We start from the raw sequence: 19,777 nt of genomic DNA on the forward strand, positions 1-19,777 counted from the left end.
TTGAAGTGCTGCTGGGTTCGGTTTGCCAATATTTTATTGAGGATTTTTACATCGATGTTCATCAGGGATATTGGTCTAAAATTCTCTTTTTTTTTTTGCTGTGTTTCTGCCAGACTTTGGTATCAGAATGATGCTGGCCTCATAACATGAGTTAGGGAAGATTTCCTTTTTTTCTGTTGATTGGAATAGTTTCAGAAGGAAAGGTACCAGCTCCTCCATGTAACTTTGATAGAATTTGGCTGTGAATCCGTCTGGTCGTGGACTCTTTTTGGTTGGTAGGCTATTAATTATTGCCCCAATTTCAGAACCTGTTATTGTTCTATTCAGAGATTCAACTTTTTGCTGGTTTAGTCTGGGGAAGGTGTATGTGTCCAGGAATTTATCCATTTCTTCTAGATTTTCTAGTTTATTTGCATAGAGGGGCTTCATAGTATTCTCTGGTGGTACTTTGTATTTCTGTGGGATCGGTGGTGATATCCCCTTTATCATTTTTTTTATTGCATCTGTTTCATTCTTCTCTCTTTTCTTCTTTATTAGTCTTGCTAGTGGTCTATCAATTTTGTTGATCTTTTCCAAAAACCAGCTCCTAGATTCATGGATTTTTTGAAGGGTTTTTTGTGTCTCTAGCTCCCTCAGTTCTGCTCTGATCTTAGTTATTTATTGCCTTCTGCTAGCTTTTGAATGTGTTTGCTATTGCTTCTCTAGTTCTTTCAATTGTGATGTTAGGGTGTCAATTTTAGATCTTTCCTCCTTTCTCTTGTCGGCATTTACTGCTATAAATTTCCTCTACACACTGCTTTGAATGCTTCCCAGAGATTCTGGTATGTTGTGTCTTTGTTCTCATTGGTTTCAAAGAACATCTTTATTTCTGCCTTCATTTCGTTGTTTATGCAGTAGTCGTTGAGGAGCAGGTTGTTCAGTTTCCACGTAGTTGTGTGGTTTTGAGTTTATTAATCCTGAGTTCTAATTTGATTGCACTGTGGTCTGAGAGACAGTTCATTGTGATTTCTGTTCTTTTATATTTGCTGAGGAATGTTTTACTTCCAATTATGTGGTCAGTTTTAGAATAAGTGCAATGTAGTGCTGAGAATAATGTATACTCTGTTGATTTGGGGTGGAGAGTTCTGTAGATGTCTATTAGGTCCTCTTGGTGCAGAGCTGAGTTCAAGTCCTGGATATCCTTGTTAACCTTCTGTCTCGTTGATCTGTCTAATATTGATAGTGGGGTGTTAAAGTCTCCCATTATTATTGTGTGGGAGACTAAGTCTCTTTGTAGGTCTCTAAGGACTACAAAGGAACAGTAAATATTGCTGCCTGATCCTTCCTCTGGAAGCTTCGTCCCAGAGGGGCACCAACTTGTATGAGGTGTCTTGTCCGCCCCTACTGGAAGGTGTCTCCCAGTCAGGCTACATGGGGGTCAGGGACCCTCTTGAGGAGGCAGTCTGTCCGTTCTCAGAGCTTGAACGCCATGCTGGGAGAACCAGTGCTGTCTTCAGTGCCGTCAGACAGGGACATTTAAGTCTGCAGAAGTTGTCTGCTGCCTTTTGTTTAGCTAAGCCCTGCCCACAGAGGTTGAGTCTATAGAGGCAGTAGGTCTTGCTGAGCTGGGGTGGGTGGAGCCCAGTTCAAACTTCCCAGCTGCTTTGTTTATCTACTCAAGCCTCAGCAATGGTGAACACCTGTTCCCTCGCCAGGCAGCAGCCTCGCAGGTGGATCTCAGACAGCTGCGCTAGCAGTGAGCAAGGCTCCATGGGAATAGGATCTGCCAAGCCAGGCACAGGAAAGAATCTCCTGGTCTGCTGGTTGCTAAGATTGTGGGAAAAGCAGAGTATTTGGGCGGAAGTGTACCATTTTTCCAAGTACAGTCTGTGATGACTTCCCTTGGCTAGGAAAGGGAAATCCCCTGACCGCTTGTGCTTCCCAGGTGAGGTGACATACCGCTGTGCTTCAACTCGCCCTCCGTGGGCTGTACCCACTACTCCAATCAGTTCCAGTGGGATGACCCAGGTACCTCATGTTGGAAATGCTGAAATCACCCGTCTTCCACGTCAATCTTGCTGGGAGCTGCAAACTGGAGCTGTTCCTATTTGGCCATCTTGGAGGACCAAGACCATGTTTAATTTCATAAGAAACAGCCAAACTGTTTTTGCAAAGTAGCTGTACCATTTTGCATTCTCACCAGAAATGTATGAGAATTTCAGTTGTGCTGCAGCTTCCTTATACTCTGTGTTGTCTGTTTATATGATTTTAAACATTTTTATGTGTGTGTGGTAGTATATCATTTTGGTTTTCATTTTCATATCACTGGCCATGAATTTGAGTGTCTTTTAATATGATTATTTGCCATTCATATATCTTCTTTAATAAACTGTCTTTTAAAATCTCTGTCTGTTTTTAAAATAGTTTTTAATTATTGGTTGACAGAGTTTTTATGTCTTTATATATTTGGATATGAGTTCTTTATCAGATAAATGTTTTACAATAGTCTCTGAAATTCAATTTTTCAAACCACAAAAAGAATACTTTTTTGTGGTTCGTGCTTTTTTATCTTAAGAGCTTTTTTAACACAGGGTCAAAACGCTGTTTTCTTGTAGACAGTTTATATTTTTGTAATTTTATAAGTTCATTTTTGCATATGGTGCAAAGTATTGATAAAGATGTGATCATACAAAGTAGAGATCAGTGTGCATGACTTTACACTAATTTTGTACACTCTTTTGTAGTTTTATGAGTTTGTCTTTATATACTGCACAAAGTATAGATGAAAGTTAATTTTTTTGTATATGACTGTCCAGTTTTTCTAGCCCATTTGTGGAAAAGGCTATTCTTGATTGAAATGTCTTGGCATCTTTGTCAGCAGTTTTTTTGCCATATATGTGTAGGTCTGTTTCTGTACTCTACTGTCTTCACATTGTTTCTGTCCTTTTGCCAGCTCCATCTTGTCTTGCTTATTGTGGCTTTTATATTAAGTCTTGAAATCAGGTTTAGTCTATTTCTGAAAAGGAGCTCAGAATTACGGTATTTCCTGAGTTTTTATATGTTTCATATTTTTTCTGTAGCTTTCATAGTTTTAAGCTTGGCTAGATGTAAAATTCTGGGCTGTTACTTTGTTCACTGGTATGTTGCTTTATTTTTTGCTGTTGAAAAATAAGATGCCAGCCCAATTTTCATACTCTTAGAAGTAATGTGGTCTTTTTGCTTTAAGGCCCTATGTGTTTAATCTTTGTCTTCATCTAATAGTTTTACCAGATTATATCTCAGAGTTGATTATTCAGTCAAGTTTCCCACGTACACCGTAAGCCCATTTTGATATGCAGAGTCAAATATTGTTTAATTCTTTTCTGGAAGGGTAGAATGGATCATTTCTGTTCTTAGTTTGTAAATTCCTGATTCAAGGTTTTTTGTGATGTTTTTTCCCCCCACGTTGCCAAGTGCTTGTTAAGAATATATAATTCACTTAAGTATCTTCTTACTTTTGATTAGTTGTGGGGGTGTGGATTTTCAATAGCTGAAATGTTTTGATTCTGGTTTCTGTTTTCTTCTTACATTAGCTTTGTATAGTAGAGTGATTTTTGTGCTTACTTTTTGGACAGGGTAAGGGTTTTAGGTGCTTTTTAGATTCCTACTTTTGTAGTACTCTCTTCTCTTAGGATACTGAAAAGGAGCTTTTAATGGATGACCTTTTTGTGGTGGAGAGGTACTGGTGTGTTTTGTAGGTCTCTTTGATTTTTTACCAAATTCTTAACATCTCTCTCTTTAGCTTTCTCTCTCAAAGAATGTCTCCCCTCTTTTGTTAACATCTTTCTCTCCCAGGTTGACATTCTTTGACGGCTGAGATCTGCCACCGGTTTTATACCTCTCATCAATATTTTCTGCACTTGGTGTGGGAATTTCTTTTTCTTAGGACGTGTTTTGTTACCGTTAGGCTGTTCACTTTCTTCTGTGATTTCTTCATATTTTCTGCTCTCTGTCCAAGATTGTAGCAATGTGAAATCCAGTGAGAGTGCTGATGGAGTTTGCAAAAATTTATAATATTCTGTTTTCTAGTAATACTGAAGCCCTGTCACTGTTTTATTTCTCTTCTTGTGATTATGCATATGTTTTGGAGATTATGTAGGGAAACTTAGGTATAGGCCGCTGTCTTTATCCTATGGTAACCAAAAATTCCCCAAATTTAGATGTTTGTTTACTAAAAAATGAATCCTGGGAGGTTGCATAACCTAATGCTGAGAATAAACCTATGAATTTGGACTTTTTGGGTCCAGATCCTGGCTTCACCATTTACTAGCTATAAAATCTTGAATAAGTTACTTAATTTTTCAATGTTTTGGTTTTCTTGTATAATAGAAATTATATCTATAAGGATTATTTTAAATGTTATGTAAGGACTTAATGTATAACCTGGCATGGTAAGTGCCCACTTATACTGTTGTTATCATTCTCATCATTGTTTTTAATATCACCACCAACAATATCTGCATTCAAAAATTGCAGAATTTAAATTGTAATTGATCGTGGTTGAGGTTAGTGCTCAATAGTTGTAAATAATGAGATATAGAAAGTTGAAATGGAGGGGTGGAATAGTAAGTAGTAACCATTTTGTGTCACAAATATTTTTTAGAATGTAATAAAAACTCTTCTCTTTCCGCTCCTAAATATATAAGAACTCTTCTTTTACATAGGATTTCAGAGGATTAATTAGGCAAACTTGAAGTTTAGTGATAAAATTAAGATTACTGATGTTTAAATAGGAAGAGAAAGAAAATAAGCTCTTGAAAAGATCTTTGTCACATATAAGACATTGTACTAAAATAATAGATCTAAAATTCAGTTTTGCAATATTTCCTTTAAAATGTTCTATTTTGAGATACATAACTTTTAAGCGTAATTGAAAACATTATCTCTAACAATGTATTGTGTCATTATTCATTGCAGTTTTTATTTACAACTTTCAACACAAACTGATAGCTTAGCATTTTTAAGATCATTTTATTTTCATTTATCATAGTTCAGGGTTTTTTCATAGTAGTTTTCATTAACAAACTTTTTAAAAAATCTATTTATTTGTAAATATGTCTGACTGGCATCACAGAACTGTTCTTTGACAGAAACTATAAATGGTAGATACTCGAGTTAATTATAAATGATGTCCTAGAATGACATATAGAGTCCAAAAACAAAAACGGGCAGGTACTAGTAAAGGGAGACACTACTTAAGGTAACACGCATATGGGTCTGTTATCATGAAATCGGGACATTTTTAGAGTTATTTAGTAGGGAAATTGAATAGCTTTTTAAGAAGTTAAGTTCTAATTCTCACATTTAGTCATTGAAATTTTAAGTATACTGTTTAAATGCTGTTAATATTATTGTCTTTTATGGCTTTTGTTTTAGCCTGATGTAAATGCTGACATTGTGCATTGGCTCTCTTGGACTGCTCAAGGCTTTTTATCTCCACTTGCTGCAGCAGTAGGAGGTGTTGCCAGCCAAGAAGTATTGAAAGCTGTAACAGGAAAATTTTCTCCTTTGTGCCAGTGGGTTAGTTCTGAGTTTTTAAGGTTGAATTCTTTACTCATGAAATGGAATGTGTTACGTATTATAATGTAGTATTAATATATTAGAAAAACGACCTTAAAATACATTTTGATGCATGAAAGAGATGCAAGCAGTATGCCTCCAACACTTGATTCTGTGATTGAAATTAGCAAGATGATATTTTAGGGCTATTGAGATATAACCCAAAGTTGTCTTCTCAAATGTATTTCCCTTAGTTGTGATAGTAAGGGGATGAATGTTCTATCCTTATAGGTAATTGTGCTCCAGTACCATAAGCTTAACATTCTTGGGCTCTCAGGACTCTTGAATTTGTTCCGTGGAATCTTTTACTATCATGAACCTTCAGGTTCCCTTTCTAGGTGTAAACTTACAAAAGTGGAGAACATGGGAGTGGAACAGGTTTTAGAGTTGCATGGGGTATGAACATCACAAGATGGAATAAAATTCCCCATTTTTTTACCAACAGGAATAATTGGCACAAGGTATGAAAGGATGCTGCCTCCAGGCCCTCTCTCTGTTGAAACACCATAAACATTTTGAATATAACATTTATCATTTTATTTTCTATTTCTATTTTTATGTTTTTGAGACAGAGTCTCGCACTGTCACCCAGGCTGGAGTGCAATCGTGCGATCTCAGCTCACTGCAACCTCTGCCTCCCGGGTTCATGCGATTCTCCTGCCTCAGCCTCCCAAGTAGATGGGGTTACAGACACGCAGCACCACACCTGGCTAATTTTTTGTGTTTTTAGTAGAGATGGGATTTCACTATGTTGTCAGACTAGTCTCAAACTCCTGACCTCGTGATCCACCCGCCTCGGCCTCCCAAAGTGCTGGGATTACAGGCGTGAGCCACTGCACCCGCTCATTTTTTTATATTTTAAAAGGTACTCACATAATGCTATTTTGCTGCTGAATTCTTTATTTTAATATAGAATACAAGTACATTAGTAAAAATCTGGTTTAAAGATAACCATTAGGGCAGGCGCGGTGGCTCATACCTGTAATCACAGCACTTTGAGAGACCGAGGCGGGCAGCTCATGAGGTCAGGAGATCGAGACCATCCTGGCTAACGTTGTGAAACCCCATCTGTACTAAAAATACAAAAAATTAGCTGGGCATGGTGACACACCCTTGTAGTTCCAGCTACTCGGGAGGCTGAGGCAGGAGAATCACTTGAACCTGGGAGGCAGAGGTTATAGTGAGCTGCGATTGTTCTACTGCACTCCAGCCTCGGTTAATTGTTAGTATAGATTCTGTGTTATAATACAATAAGTGACCAGTTGCTCATGTTCAAATTTAGCCACACAAGTTATTTAAATGAAAATAAGAGTAAGACTCAGTTCTTTTCTTCATTAACTTTAATTATCTTTGGTATTTTTAAAAAGCTGAAATTTTGGTTTCCTAGATTATTTTCCTATAGTGTGTGCAATTATAGATGACATACACATATGCATAGTATGTATAATTATAGATTATATATCCAAGCTGAAAAATAAATACAGAGTAGGTACTTTCTTCCCAAAAAAGTAATCAAATTATGGCTGGGCACAGTGGCTCATTCCTGTAATCCCAGCACTTTGGGAGGCTGAGATGGGCGGATCGCCTGAGGTCGGGAGTTCAAGACCAGCCTGGCCAACATGGTGAAACCCCATCTCTACTAAAAATACAAAAAAATTAGCTGAGCGTGGTGGTGCGCACCTATAGTCCTGGCTACTTGGGAGGCTGAGGCAGGAGAATCACTTCAACCCAGGAGGCAGAGATCACGCCACTGCACTCCAACCTGGGCAACAGAAAGACTCTGTCTCAAAAAATCAAAAACAAAAAACAAAAAGTAATCAAATTACTTATTCAAATGTAGCTAAAATTGAATGGGGGCTTCTAAAACTTTTGTGTAGCTATGAAAAATAGATTTGGAGGTGAAATTTCCTTTGGTTTAAAATTAGGATACATCATGTTTAGGATGGCTAAGTGACATGAATCCAATTATATCTGTTAACAGTTCCTTCAGTTTTTGCCATTATTTTAATGAGAGAATATCGATATGTATATTACATATTTTTAATTATATTTTTAAATATTTTACTCTGAAACGCCTTTTTTTAATCATTTTTTCCTTCATGACTATTAAATAACTATAAAGGAGCTTCTTTTTATAGTAATTTAAGTTTTATACATAATAATTGTATTTTTAATCTTCTACTTTAAGTTATATCTTGAAGCAGCAGATATTGTTGAATCACTAGGCAAACCTGAATGTGAAGAATTTCTGCCACGGTAATAATGAAATTTCTCTTGCTTTTACTAACAGGGAAATAGATTTTAAAAGTTTTGTCTAAACATACCTTCATTTTATATGTCTTTTCTCCTAAATCACTTTTGTAGTTGTTTTTTCTCTACTTGGTAATCATTTTAAGTGTCATAATAATGTCATATCACTTTACTACTTGATAAATAGTGAATGCAAAGTTTTAAATTGTATGCCATAAGAAGGGTTAGCATTTAAAACACCGTAATGATGTTAGATGGAAAAAGCTGCTATCTGCAGTCTTTATTTATATAAGTCATTCTTCACCTTTTTGGGTCATAAATCTTTTTGAGAATGAAAAGTTTAGAATTATTCTCCCTAAAATGCACATAACCCAAATTTCTGCTTTTGATTTAAGTGGGTTATCAGCGCCAAAGCCCATCCATAGATTCCTCTAAGAACTTCTCTTAAAAATCTCTGGCTTAGGAAAATTTTTTTTCTAGATAAACCAAAGTCACCTTCATTTAAGTCATTTGTATTTAGACTATTAAGCCAAGTGGGAAAAGGAAAAATGGATTTCTTTATGGGGGCTTTTCTTTTTCAAGTAAGATTGGTTAGGGGAAACTTTTAAAGAATATTTCCTTTTAAAGTACAACATTAAGTTGGTATTAATGACAGTGAAACTAATTTTAATGTTTTATATTTCTGCTTTTTGGTATGTGTTATTTTTTTCAGGGGAGATAGATATGATGCCTTAAGAGCCTGCATTGGAGACACTTTGTGCCAGAAACTGCAAAATTTAAACATCTTCTTAGTAAGTATGAATAATCATGGGAATAGTATGTTCAAACTGCTATCGTATATCAACTTAATTCATTAAAACAAATTTGAGTATAAGCATGTGGAGTACAAGTGAGTAGTTGCATCCGAGACCATGTGGCCTGTAAAGCTGAAATTGTTTACTGTCTGGCCCTTTACAGAAAAAGTTTTCCATCCTCTGGTCTAATTAATATATTTAAAGTAAAAATATGAGTATGATAATTTCAATAACTAAATTATTTTCTAGAAATATGTTTGAAAATTGGTGGGTTTTTAATTTTTTTTCTCACTAAATGAAAGAATATCTAAGTGTATTCTGTATCCTTTTTTTTTTTTTTTTTTGAGACAAAATCTTGCTCCGTCACTCAGACTGGAATGCAGTGACATGATCTCAGCTCACTGCAACCTCTGCCTCTGGTTCAAGTGATTCTCTTGCCTCAGCCTCCTGAGTAGCTGGGACTACAGGGGCGTGCCACCACGCCCAGGTACTTTTTGTATTTTCCATAGAGACAGAGTTTCACCATATTGGCTAGGCTGGTCTCGAAATCCTGACCTCATGATCCGCCCTCCTCACCTTCCCAAAGTGCTGGGATTACAGGCGTGAGCCACCTCACCCAGCCTATTCTGTATTTCTTAATTGTCTTAGTGCATTGGCAGGGAAATTTTCTCCAATGACATAAAACAACTCCCTGCCATTTATTGTTTTAATTATTATAATTAGCCCTGAAAATTACTGCATATTCTCATTAATCATCTTTAAAATAATGTTTTGAAAATCAACTGTTATTGAGCTTTTTACATGCATATGGAATCTAGTATTATCAATTTTAGATAATAATAGAAGTCTTAGAATAGTTTTATTCAACAAATGAGTTTTGAGAAATGTCCAAAAGGGAGGAATCTTTTTTTTTAATGTTGTACTAATATTATATTGGGTTTATTTCTATCTTACATAAGCAGTTCAATGTTTAAATTTTATTTGGAATTTTCAAATGTCTTCTGTTTAAAGAAATTTTAAAATTATGCTTTTGCTTATTTGATTTATACTTTTTTTTTCTTTGAAACACAGTGGTAAAATAAACCTGGTAAATATTTCAAAGTAAAATGATTCACAGATGGTCAGACTATTTTAATCTGATATGTACCGTTTTTCTCCTCCATAGGTAGGATGTGGAGCCATAGGCTGTGAAATGTTAAAAAATTTTGCTTTACTTGGTGTTGGCACAAGCAAAGAGAAAGGAATGGTAAGATATCAATCCTTGAGAGTTAAAAATTTATATTTCTGTTGCCCTTTTTTCAGCTGTATTTGACTGAATAAATCTGAAGTATCAATTTTTTGAAAATAGAGCATTAAACTAAAAATTGGAAGATTCTCATGCCCTTCTGACCACTTTTCGAAACTGATATTACCTTGTAGCAAATTACTTCTCTTTCCCTTGTAGCAAATTAATTCTTTTCTCAGTTTCCGTCTCTACTACTGTGAAACTGATATTTGTACTACCTATCTCGTAACGTTATTGTGATGATCAAATGTGAAAGGGCTTTGCAAACTATGAAATATGTTGTTATTTCTGTCAGATAGTGTTTATTGTTAAATGTTTAAGATAACTGAAGCTAACATTACAAAGTTACAGAGTACTCAGATGTAGTTTCAATTAGTGAGTATTAAAAGTAGTGGGAAAAATATAAATCTCAGTGTACAATTTAAATTCTTAAGACTCTAAATGTGAGTTAATTGCAAGCCATGTCATATATTTAAACAAAAGTTTATTTCACTGGTGCTGTTTGCCCTGTAAGATAAACTATCTTTCATTGGTGATTTCATAGATATATCAAGGTGACTAACAGAAGACTAATTAAATGGCTAAAATTTATATGATAGTTCACCTTTTGTAACAGTTTATTAAACTTAGCTTATTCCAATTCAAAAGAGCATACATTACTATCATAGTTACAGGCAAATATTCTGTTTATATTAACATTTCCTAAATACTGCTCCACAAACCATTATTACTTGTGGTGATTTTAAAAAGAAAAAAGTCTGGTTACATCAGTTTAGGAATCACCTAAATACTTTAACTCCTTGGAAATTCATGATGCACATTAGCATATAAAGGTCAGGAAAATAACTGTAATGAAGAAACCTACTGACTTCAGATAACAAAACAGGGTAAGTTAATGTGGACATGCTTCTATACTACTGGAAACACACAGACTTACTGTATACATTTTTTTAAAGTGTAATGTAACCAAGCTGAAAAGAGAAATTCCCAGTTCCCAGGAACCAAGAGAGAAGAAAAAGTCCTTAGTTGAAAGCCATGGGAACTTACAAATGTTTCTATCTTGAATGTCTGTCCAAAACTTTAAGTGAAAACAGAAGTCACTAATGAGAAATTGAGACTCAGAGCATGTACCACACTGGGGTAAGGGGTCCAAAATTATATCATGTAAAAACTTTAAGCAGAAAAAGGAATATAACAAATTTAAGACCACTAAAACTTAACAGCCTTTAACACAAATGTAAAACTGCATCATGATGATAATAACACACTCAGGACTATGCAGCAAAGTCAGCCTTCATTAAGGACGATTCAGATTAAAAAATGACTGTTCACTAGAAAGGGAACCACTGCAAGAATCGGCCATGGCAAATAAAAGAATTAGTCTCCTAAGAAATAATTATAGATAATAGAAGTGCTACCAATAATAGAATATTTTACAGAAAATATAACAAACTTTAAGGTTAAAAATGATCAGAGATTAAGAGGACTAGAAACGGGAAAAAGGTGCTGAGATTTTTACAGAAAGCCAAATAAGAATTTCTGTATAATCACTAATATTAAAATTTAAATATAACTGAGGTGAGAATGGACAAATCGAAGATAAATATAAATACCCAGAATATAGTACAGAAAGATATCCTTTTTTTAATGAAAGAGAGTGCTTTTGCAAGGTCCAACATAGGTCTAGTAGAATTTCCAGAGATACAGATAAGGGAGAAGAAGCAATATATTCCAAAGATAATGACAAAAGTTCCCAGAGTTAAAGAAAGATAAGTGTTTTCAAATTGGAAAGATAAACTAGTACCAAACAGAACAAAAGCAAAGATTAAGAAAAGAGATTGCATAATAGACTTTTCATCAGCAATAGATAGAAGATAATGGAAGCATATCTTAGCGTAAGGGAAAATTACTATTAACCTAGATTTCCATACTCAGTTCGAGAAGGAGAGCAAAGTAAAGATAGCCGACAAATAAAATGATGAAAATTTACAAACACTTACTGGTTCTTACTGAAAGATGTTAGGTTGTGTGGGCAGTGTGTAAAAGATATGTAGAGGCATTTGTCGGCATTCTTTGATTTACATAAGTATTGATTTTTTAAAACCTTAGAGTGAGATAGTTAAAAGTTTAAGTGTAACTAATCTCATGGAAAGCAGACTGGAGAGCTCCAAATTAAATGATTTAGATAGTCTTGGTTTTCAGGAGGATAGAAATTTTAATTAATTTTATATCTTAAGTCACATAAGCATGTTAAAATTTTGAGCATAACCACATAGCTTCCAGTTTGGGGAGCTGGGGGCAGTAGGAATCAAGAAAACTTGGTCAGTCCAGTACAAGGCAAAAATAGAGGGGAATGAAAAGCAGAATTGGAGGAAGTGGAAAGAAAAAGCCTTAATATCAGTGAACAATGAATTGATTAAGCTTTTTTGTTAAAAGATATTTTCTGTTTGACTTTTTTTCCATTGAAAGAGACACTCCCTAACATAATTACACAGAAATATTAAAAATATCAGGGAAATAACAACTAAAAGAAAATGAATGTGGAATATAGTCTGAGACATTCTACATCTAGGCAAATTTTGTTTAAAATGCTGAAGTGGCAAATGCGTTTTGAATACTCTTCAGATTATCTTGAGTTTGCTTTCTTCTTGCATCTTTTAGAATGACAGTCTGCAGACTTTTTCTTAAAGGACAAGATTGCAAATATTTCAGGTTTGCAGACCAAAGGTCTCTGTCACAACTTACCAGGTCTGCCCCTAGGATCATGAAAACAGCAGTAGACAATTCTTAAATGGTATGACAGTGTTTCAGTAAAACTTTATTTACAAAAATAGGCAGCCTGCTTAATTAGGAGGTTAGGAGTTCAAGACTAGAGTTTTTAGGCCTCTGCTTTAGCCAGAGTTCCTTTCAAATTGATACATACAAGCATTCTTCCCAAATTAGTTGAGATTAAGAAGAAGTATCAGTTTAGAAAGAAGAACTAGCTCCTCTGCAGGTAATCCATTTCATAGTTCTAAAAAGTTTTGTTTTGTTATGAATAATAGAAAAAGTTTTGAACAGGAATTGCAATTGGCCTCAGCTATTTTGTGTGATGTGCTATGTAAAACATTACAATTAAATAAAATATAAAAGAGTAGTATTGGTGACTGTTTGGGAGTGTTTGTATCATTATAACCTTTACCAACCAGACCAATTTAGAATAATTTGTCAGGACTTTTTTAGTCATACTGAGAAAAGAAAAATAGATTAAAATTTATCCATTATGTAATTTCAGCCATATTTTCTTGCTATTAGATTACAGTTACAGATCCTGACTTGATAGAGAAATCCAACTTAAATAGACAGTTCCTATTTCGTCCTCATCACATACAGGTATGTTGCTATTCTGTTTCAAATTTAAATCGTGTATTATACAAAAAAGAGTAGAGTTTCCTTTTAATAAATAGAAAACAGTGATTGAATAATCATGTGTTATTTTATTAGAATCTTTCAAATTATCAATTAATGGGTATGACAAAAGGGAAGATATTAAATTGTCTAATGCACAATATTGATCTTTGCATTGATTTTGGAATTGAAACCTGAGTTGTGAAACAGGCAGTATTTTTTTCATTTTGTAATCACCAGGGTATGTTGACATTTAATTTTAGAAAGTAAGTATATAGAAATATGTTTCTAACTTGAGGTTTTGGTAGTTAGCAAATTTGGCACTGTCTTTTTTTGTCTTTGTCATAAATCAGATAAAAGTTTAGCACTTAGAATTTTTGTGCTCTTTTGATTGTTTGACCAACATCCCTTTTTATTGTAAAATAAAGCTTGTTCTCAATTTTCTCCTTTTTTATAGAGATCAAAATATTTAAGTCAGAAAAAAAACTTTTTTTAACTGTTACCATTTTATTATATACCTTTCTACCAGCAATATATGAGAATTCCAGTGACTCCACATCCTTGTCAGCACTTATTTTTTTGTTTGTTTGTTTGTTTATTACTATACTTTAAGTTCTAGGGTACATGTGCACAACGTGCGGGTTTGTTACATATGTATATATGTGCCGTGTTGGTGTGCTGCACCCATTAACTCGTCATTTACATTAGGTATATCTCCTAATGCTGTCCCTCCCCCCTACCCCCACCCCACAACAGGCCCCGGTGTGTGATGTTCACCTTCCTGTGTCCAAGTGTTCTCATTGTTCAGTTCCCACCTATGAGTGAGAACATGTGGTGTTTGTTTTTTTGTCCTTGCGATAGTTTGCTGAGAATGATGGTTTCCAGCTGCATCCATGTCCCTACAAAGGACATGAACTCATCCTTTTACATGGCTGCATAATATTCCATGGTGTGTATGTGCCACATTTTCTTAATCCAGTCTGTCACTGATGGACGTTTGGGTTGGTTCCAAGTCTTTGCTATTGTGAGTAGTGCCACAGTAAACATACATGTGCATGTGTCTTTATAGCAGCATGATTTATAATCCTTTGGGTATATACCCAGTAATGGGATGGCTGGGTCAAATGGTATCTCTAGTTCTAGATCCCTGAGGAATCGTCACACTGTCTTCCACAATGGTTGAACTAGTTTACGGTCCCACCAACAGTGTAAAAGTGTTCCTATTTCTCCACATCCTCTCCAGCACCTGTTGTTTCCTGACTTTTTAATGATTGCCTTTCTAACTGGTGTGAGATGGTGTCTCATTGTGGTTTTGATTTGCATTTCTCTGATGTCTTCTTTTGAGAAGTGTCTGTTCATATCCTTTGCCCACTTTTTGATGGGGTTGTTTGTTTTTTTCTTGTAAATTTGTTTGAGTTCTTTGTAGATTCTGGATATTAGCCCTTTGTCAGATGAGTAGATTGCAAAAATTTTCTCCCATTCTGTAGGTTGCCTGTTCACTCTGATTGTAGTTTCTTTTGCTGTGCAGAAGCTCTTTAGTTTAATTAGATCCTGTTTGTCAATTTTGGCTTTTATTGCCATTGCAAAAAAAGCATTTTTAGTCAAGCAAATTTGCTTTTACTTTAGAAATGTTTCAGCCAGGCGCAATAGCTCACGCCTATAATCTCAGCACTTTGGGAGGCCAACACAGGAGGATTGCTTGAGGTTTGGAGTTCAAGAAGCCTGGGCAACCTAGGGAAAAACCAGTTCTACCCTAAAAAAAGTTTTTGAAAAATTAAAACAAAAAAGATTTTTATGTGTTGTTCAACAACTCATTGCAAGTCTTAGTAAACTAAGCTTAGTAATGTCATGAACAGAAAGTAACTAAAACAGATGTCACAGTTAATCTAATTGCCTCCCTTATCCAAATATAATAGAGAAAGTAACAGAAATATGTTGCAAAGTGTCTTTTGTTAACTTGGTTCATTTTACTTAGAGAAGAACTATAAAGGCCTGTTCATTCTTATTTTACTGAGTTCTAACAAAGTTTTCATTTGTTTGTACACCTAGAACACTGATAAGTGAAATATGTCAGCCTAAGAATGTGAGAAGAAACAGAAATACCGTTAAAACTAGATGTATGAATTTAAAAAGAATGGCCTGAAGATATTTAGTGCCAAAGCAAATGCAAATGAACAGTGACAGCACCTGAAATAACAATCACGATTTAAAAATAGTCACTAAATCATTTTAAGAAAATAAAGAATAAATTATATTTAGAGTGCAGTAGTACCCCTTAGCAATGGTATCCACAGTTTTGCTTGCCACAGTTTCAGTTAGCCATGGTCAACCAGGATCTGAAAATAGATGAGTACAGTGTGGTACAATAAGATTCTGTATTTCGAGAGGGAGAGACCATACTCATATGACTTTTATTAACGTATATTGTTCTGATTGTTTTGTTTTATTGTTATTAATCTCTTACTATGCCTATTTTATAAATTAAACTTTATCATAGATATCTGTGTATATGAAAATATAGGGTTTGTTACTGTCTGTAGTTTTAGGCATTTTGGGGGGGTTGTGGAAGGCAGATGAGGAACTACTGTACTCTTGTGAAACTGAAATACAAATAATTTCTGAAAATATATCCATCCAGAAGTAATAATAATTTTAAAATGTTAGTACCAAAGTATTAAACTCTCATATCTCTAAGAACTTATCTTCTGCAGAGTTGATTTCCAATGTTTTACTGAGTGTGTTATTTTTTTCTAGGCACTTACCAAGTCAAACATTATTACTAGGGAAAAGTTGTGATTGGACTTTTAACTTATTTTAAGAACTGTAAAGTACTTAACTATGAGATAGAAGGTGTTTAGATTTTTATTAATAATTTGTAAATTATTTGAACTAATGTGCATTATTAATGTAGTGTGATCACAATGAATATAATTTCTACAAGCCAAAAATGAAAACTGGTCTCATTACTCTCACTATATATATATATATGGACTATGATTGAACTTAACACATTCTTATCACTCTGGAGTATATAGAAAAATCATAGTCCTTTTTGTTGTTGTTGTTTAACATATTCCTTCTGCTTATATTATTTGTTTAGAAACCTAAAAGCTATACTGCTGCTGATGCTACTCTGAAAATAAATTCTCAGATAAAGATAGATGCACACCTGAACAAAGTATGTCCAGCCACTGAAACCATTTACAATGATGAGTTCTATACTAAACAGGATATAATTATTACAGCATTAGATAATGTGGAAGCCAGGAGATATGTAGACAGGTATGTTCTTGAAATTCATGTTCCTACAGTATTATCTTTATTTTTCACTTCTGTTTCCCACATTACTTATTGAAAAGTTACGGAATTATCTGATTATTCTTTACAATGTTCCTATTGTAGTACTCCTCAAACACAAACCCTTTGATGATTTCCCATTATACTTAGAATGAAATTCAAAATCTGTAACATCACCTAAATGTTTTTCATGGAGTACTTTTCCCTGTTCACCATGCCAGTGTAACATTTACCAGTCTTCCTTGGCTCCCTTATTCTAGCTGTATGTGCCGTTCAGTTTTTTGGCTGTCTTTTGTTTTTTCTGAATTATAAAGCTATTTTTCATACTTTGAGTGAAGTCCCACTGCAGTAGAAAACACAGAAGGGGTAACTCCTTCACCCCCAGGAATGGCCCAGAGGAGAGAGGCTACCTGAGAAGGAAGCACAAAATATACCCACTGCAAACTCAGGGCAAAGGAAATGCCATCAGTACTGGGTCCTCTGAGCACTAGAGGAGGAAACATGAGTGTGGTGGGACTGGCTTCAGGCTCATAGGCAAAGGGCACGGGGGTGGACACCAAACCATACAGCTACTTAGGTTCCTCCTCTTTCTTGTTTTCCCTTTTCTGCTTCACCTGCATGGTCTCCAAGTCCCTCTGCTTGTGGGCAGCAGGAGAAAATCCATCGTCTTGGCACTTTCCCTTAACTGTTTGCGTATTCTTCTGTTTTTTCATATTCTTCTACCAGGCGAGCTCATGCTGGTTACCCACAGCAGCTCTGACCTCTCCTTCTGTCTGTGCCTTTAAGTTCTTACCAGGTCTTCAGCACTTTTTTACCTCAGGGACTTACACACAATATTCTTCGGTCTCAGAAAGTTCTGTTTTTCTTGCTTTAACATTCCTGATCTCTAATCTACCTATCTACTCTTCATCTAGTTTAGCTTTTTTTCTTCATCCTTTCAGTTTCAGCCTAAATTTCTTTATCCAAACAGACTTTCTTTTCCCCCAAATTCTAAATTAGATCCTCTGATGGTGATTTTCATAGCACTATGTACTTTTTCCTTCATGGCACTTACTTTTACTGGTATACATATTTATGTAATGTTTGTGTCCTCACTAAATCATTCATCCAGGGACCATTTACTTTCCGTCATTGTATCCTCAGTGCCCAACACATTATGTCATTTATTAAATATTCCTTAAATAAGTAGATGAATGAATGACTTTAAATGTGTTCACCTTACATGTTTATATGACTCCTCAATGTTAGGGTATAGAGCCAGATATATTATCAGAGGATAATTTGTCAGTTGAAAAATATGAAAAGTATGTAATCTTGGGCCAAAGAGGGGAAGAAAATAAAACTTTAAGAAATAAAAATTTGTAGAATATAAGTATTGTAAGTATTGAGAAAGAAGATTAATATTATTTGGGATAAAGAAAATATTGAAAAGAGATAGTGTGATACAACTTGTAGTTAGGAAATAACCAAAGAAGAAATATAAAGCAAGGGAAAAGGAGTAATACTGTTAGGAATTAACCGAGAGATAAAGGTTAAGAAAGTCCCAGATTTAGGGTACTAGTAGTAGGAAACAGAGAAATTACTAGATTGAACAACAGAATTTGTATATATAGTGCAGAATAGGGGAACAGGATTGATCCACTGTTTGTTTGATAGTACTGTATTTGTTTTCCTAAAATACTGCATTCAAGAAGTGATCAGTATGTGAAACGGTCAATAGAAAGTAGTAGGATGTCCTTTAGTTACATTGTTATTGCTCACTTTTTTGTTTTTTACTTGTTATCTTTTCAAATAGTCGTTGCTTAGCAAATCTAAGGCCTCTCTTAGATTCTGGAACAATGGGCACTAAGGGACACACTGAAGTTATTGTACCGCATTTGACTGAATCTTACAATAGTCATGTAAGTGAATCAGTATTTTGAAATAAATGTCTTTTTTATATCTTATAATTTTTGTCTTGATTAACAATTTGATTTAACTTTCCTAATCCTTCTGATTTTGCTGTGCCAATGATGTTCATACATATGTGCATGTACATTTTTAAAAATATAAGTGAACTTTTTTTTAATTATCAGAATTTTGTGTCTGGTGTTTCTGGAGCATTATTCTTCTGTTTACTGTGTATTTCTCAGAGCTGCTTAGTTTTCTAATACCCTTTGAGTTTAATATTGATAAGAACAAACTATTAGATTGAGACTAGAACTGTCAACAAAGACATAAAATTTTCTTCACTTGCTGAGATGAAGTGAGTCATTTTAGATTAGGTAAACCAATAAACCTAGGCAAAATGTACTCTATAATAGAATGTGGCTTTCTTCAGTAGTACTTTATCCACAAAAAAAATGAGTTAGGTATTTGCCATTTATTTAATACATGCTTTCTACAAGAAACCTGTATCAGGCATTGAGGACATATTTCTGCTCCCAGATGTTTTTCTCTATGGAAAAACTCATGCTTTTCCGAGCACTCTACTGGGTATTCCTGAATTACTTTTCAAAGCAGGGAGTGTTATAAAACTTTAAATTTCACCTTGATTCATGAAGAAAAGAATGATTTATAGATGATGGTGTGTGATGAGTACTACATGGTGCTTTAAATGAGTAAACAAATAATAAATAAGATTCATGTTTGACATTACATAGCTGTTAACAAATAGGTTAAATGTCAAAAGAATTAACTTCTCTTATTGCCTAAGAGAGTGAAGATATAAAAATGTCTGGTTGGATTTTATTTATCTTTGGATTTTTAATAGCCTTAAAGCTCAAAAGTAAATTAAACCAATAAAAATTGGTCATTGCTGCTCCTTAAGTAGCTGTTGTCATATTTTATAAATCAGCGGGATCCACCAGAAGAGGAAATACCATTTTGTACTCTAAAATCCTTTCCAGCTGCTATTGAACATACCATACAGTGGGCAAGAGATAAGGTAAAAGTTCCTTTTTAAATTTATTTTCTTTGAAGTGAGAAAGAAGATATTTCTGACTTTAAACAGCCTTCTATTTGTAATTTTTTTCCTTTTCTCTGTTACAGTTTGAAAGTTCCTTTTCCCACAAACCTTCATTGTTTAACAAATTTTGGCAAACCTATTCATCTGCAGAAGAAGTCTTACAGGTAATAATCAGTACATTTTAATACAGACTTAACACTTTGTGTCAGTGTAATCTTATTTTCTTTTTTTTTTTTTTTT

At 34.5% G+C, this 19,777-nt stretch overlaps 1 protein-coding gene across 1 annotated transcript in view; it reads left to right on the forward strand.

Moving 5' to 3' along the window:
- The window catches only part of UBA6 (ubiquitin-like modifier activating enzyme 6), an 80,914-nt gene that overhangs the window by 45,374 nt on the left and 15,763 nt on the right, over positions 1 to 19,777 (forward strand). Inside the window, exons 14-22 of the mRNA XM_011940287.1 lie at positions 5,395 to 5,538; positions 7,766 to 7,833; positions 8,540 to 8,618; positions 9,787 to 9,867; positions 13,201 to 13,278; positions 16,394 to 16,575; positions 18,386 to 18,491; positions 19,427 to 19,516; positions 19,621 to 19,701. Coding sequence (XP_011795677.1) covers positions 5,395 to 5,538; positions 7,766 to 7,833; positions 8,540 to 8,618; positions 9,787 to 9,867; positions 13,201 to 13,278; positions 16,394 to 16,575; positions 18,386 to 18,491; positions 19,427 to 19,516; positions 19,621 to 19,701 — 909 coding nt within the window. The remainder of the gene's footprint in view (positions 1 to 5,394; positions 5,539 to 7,765; positions 7,834 to 8,539; positions 8,619 to 9,786; positions 9,868 to 13,200; positions 13,279 to 16,393; positions 16,576 to 18,385; positions 18,492 to 19,426; positions 19,517 to 19,620; positions 19,702 to 19,777) is intronic.

Source organism: Colobus angolensis, unplaced genomic scaffold (assembly GCF_000951035.1).
Source record: "Colobus angolensis palliatus isolate OR3802 unplaced genomic scaffold, Cang.pa_1.0 Scaffold189, whole genome shotgun sequence".
Lineage (NCBI taxonomy): Eukaryota > Metazoa > Chordata > Mammalia > Primates > Cercopithecidae > Colobus > Colobus angolensis.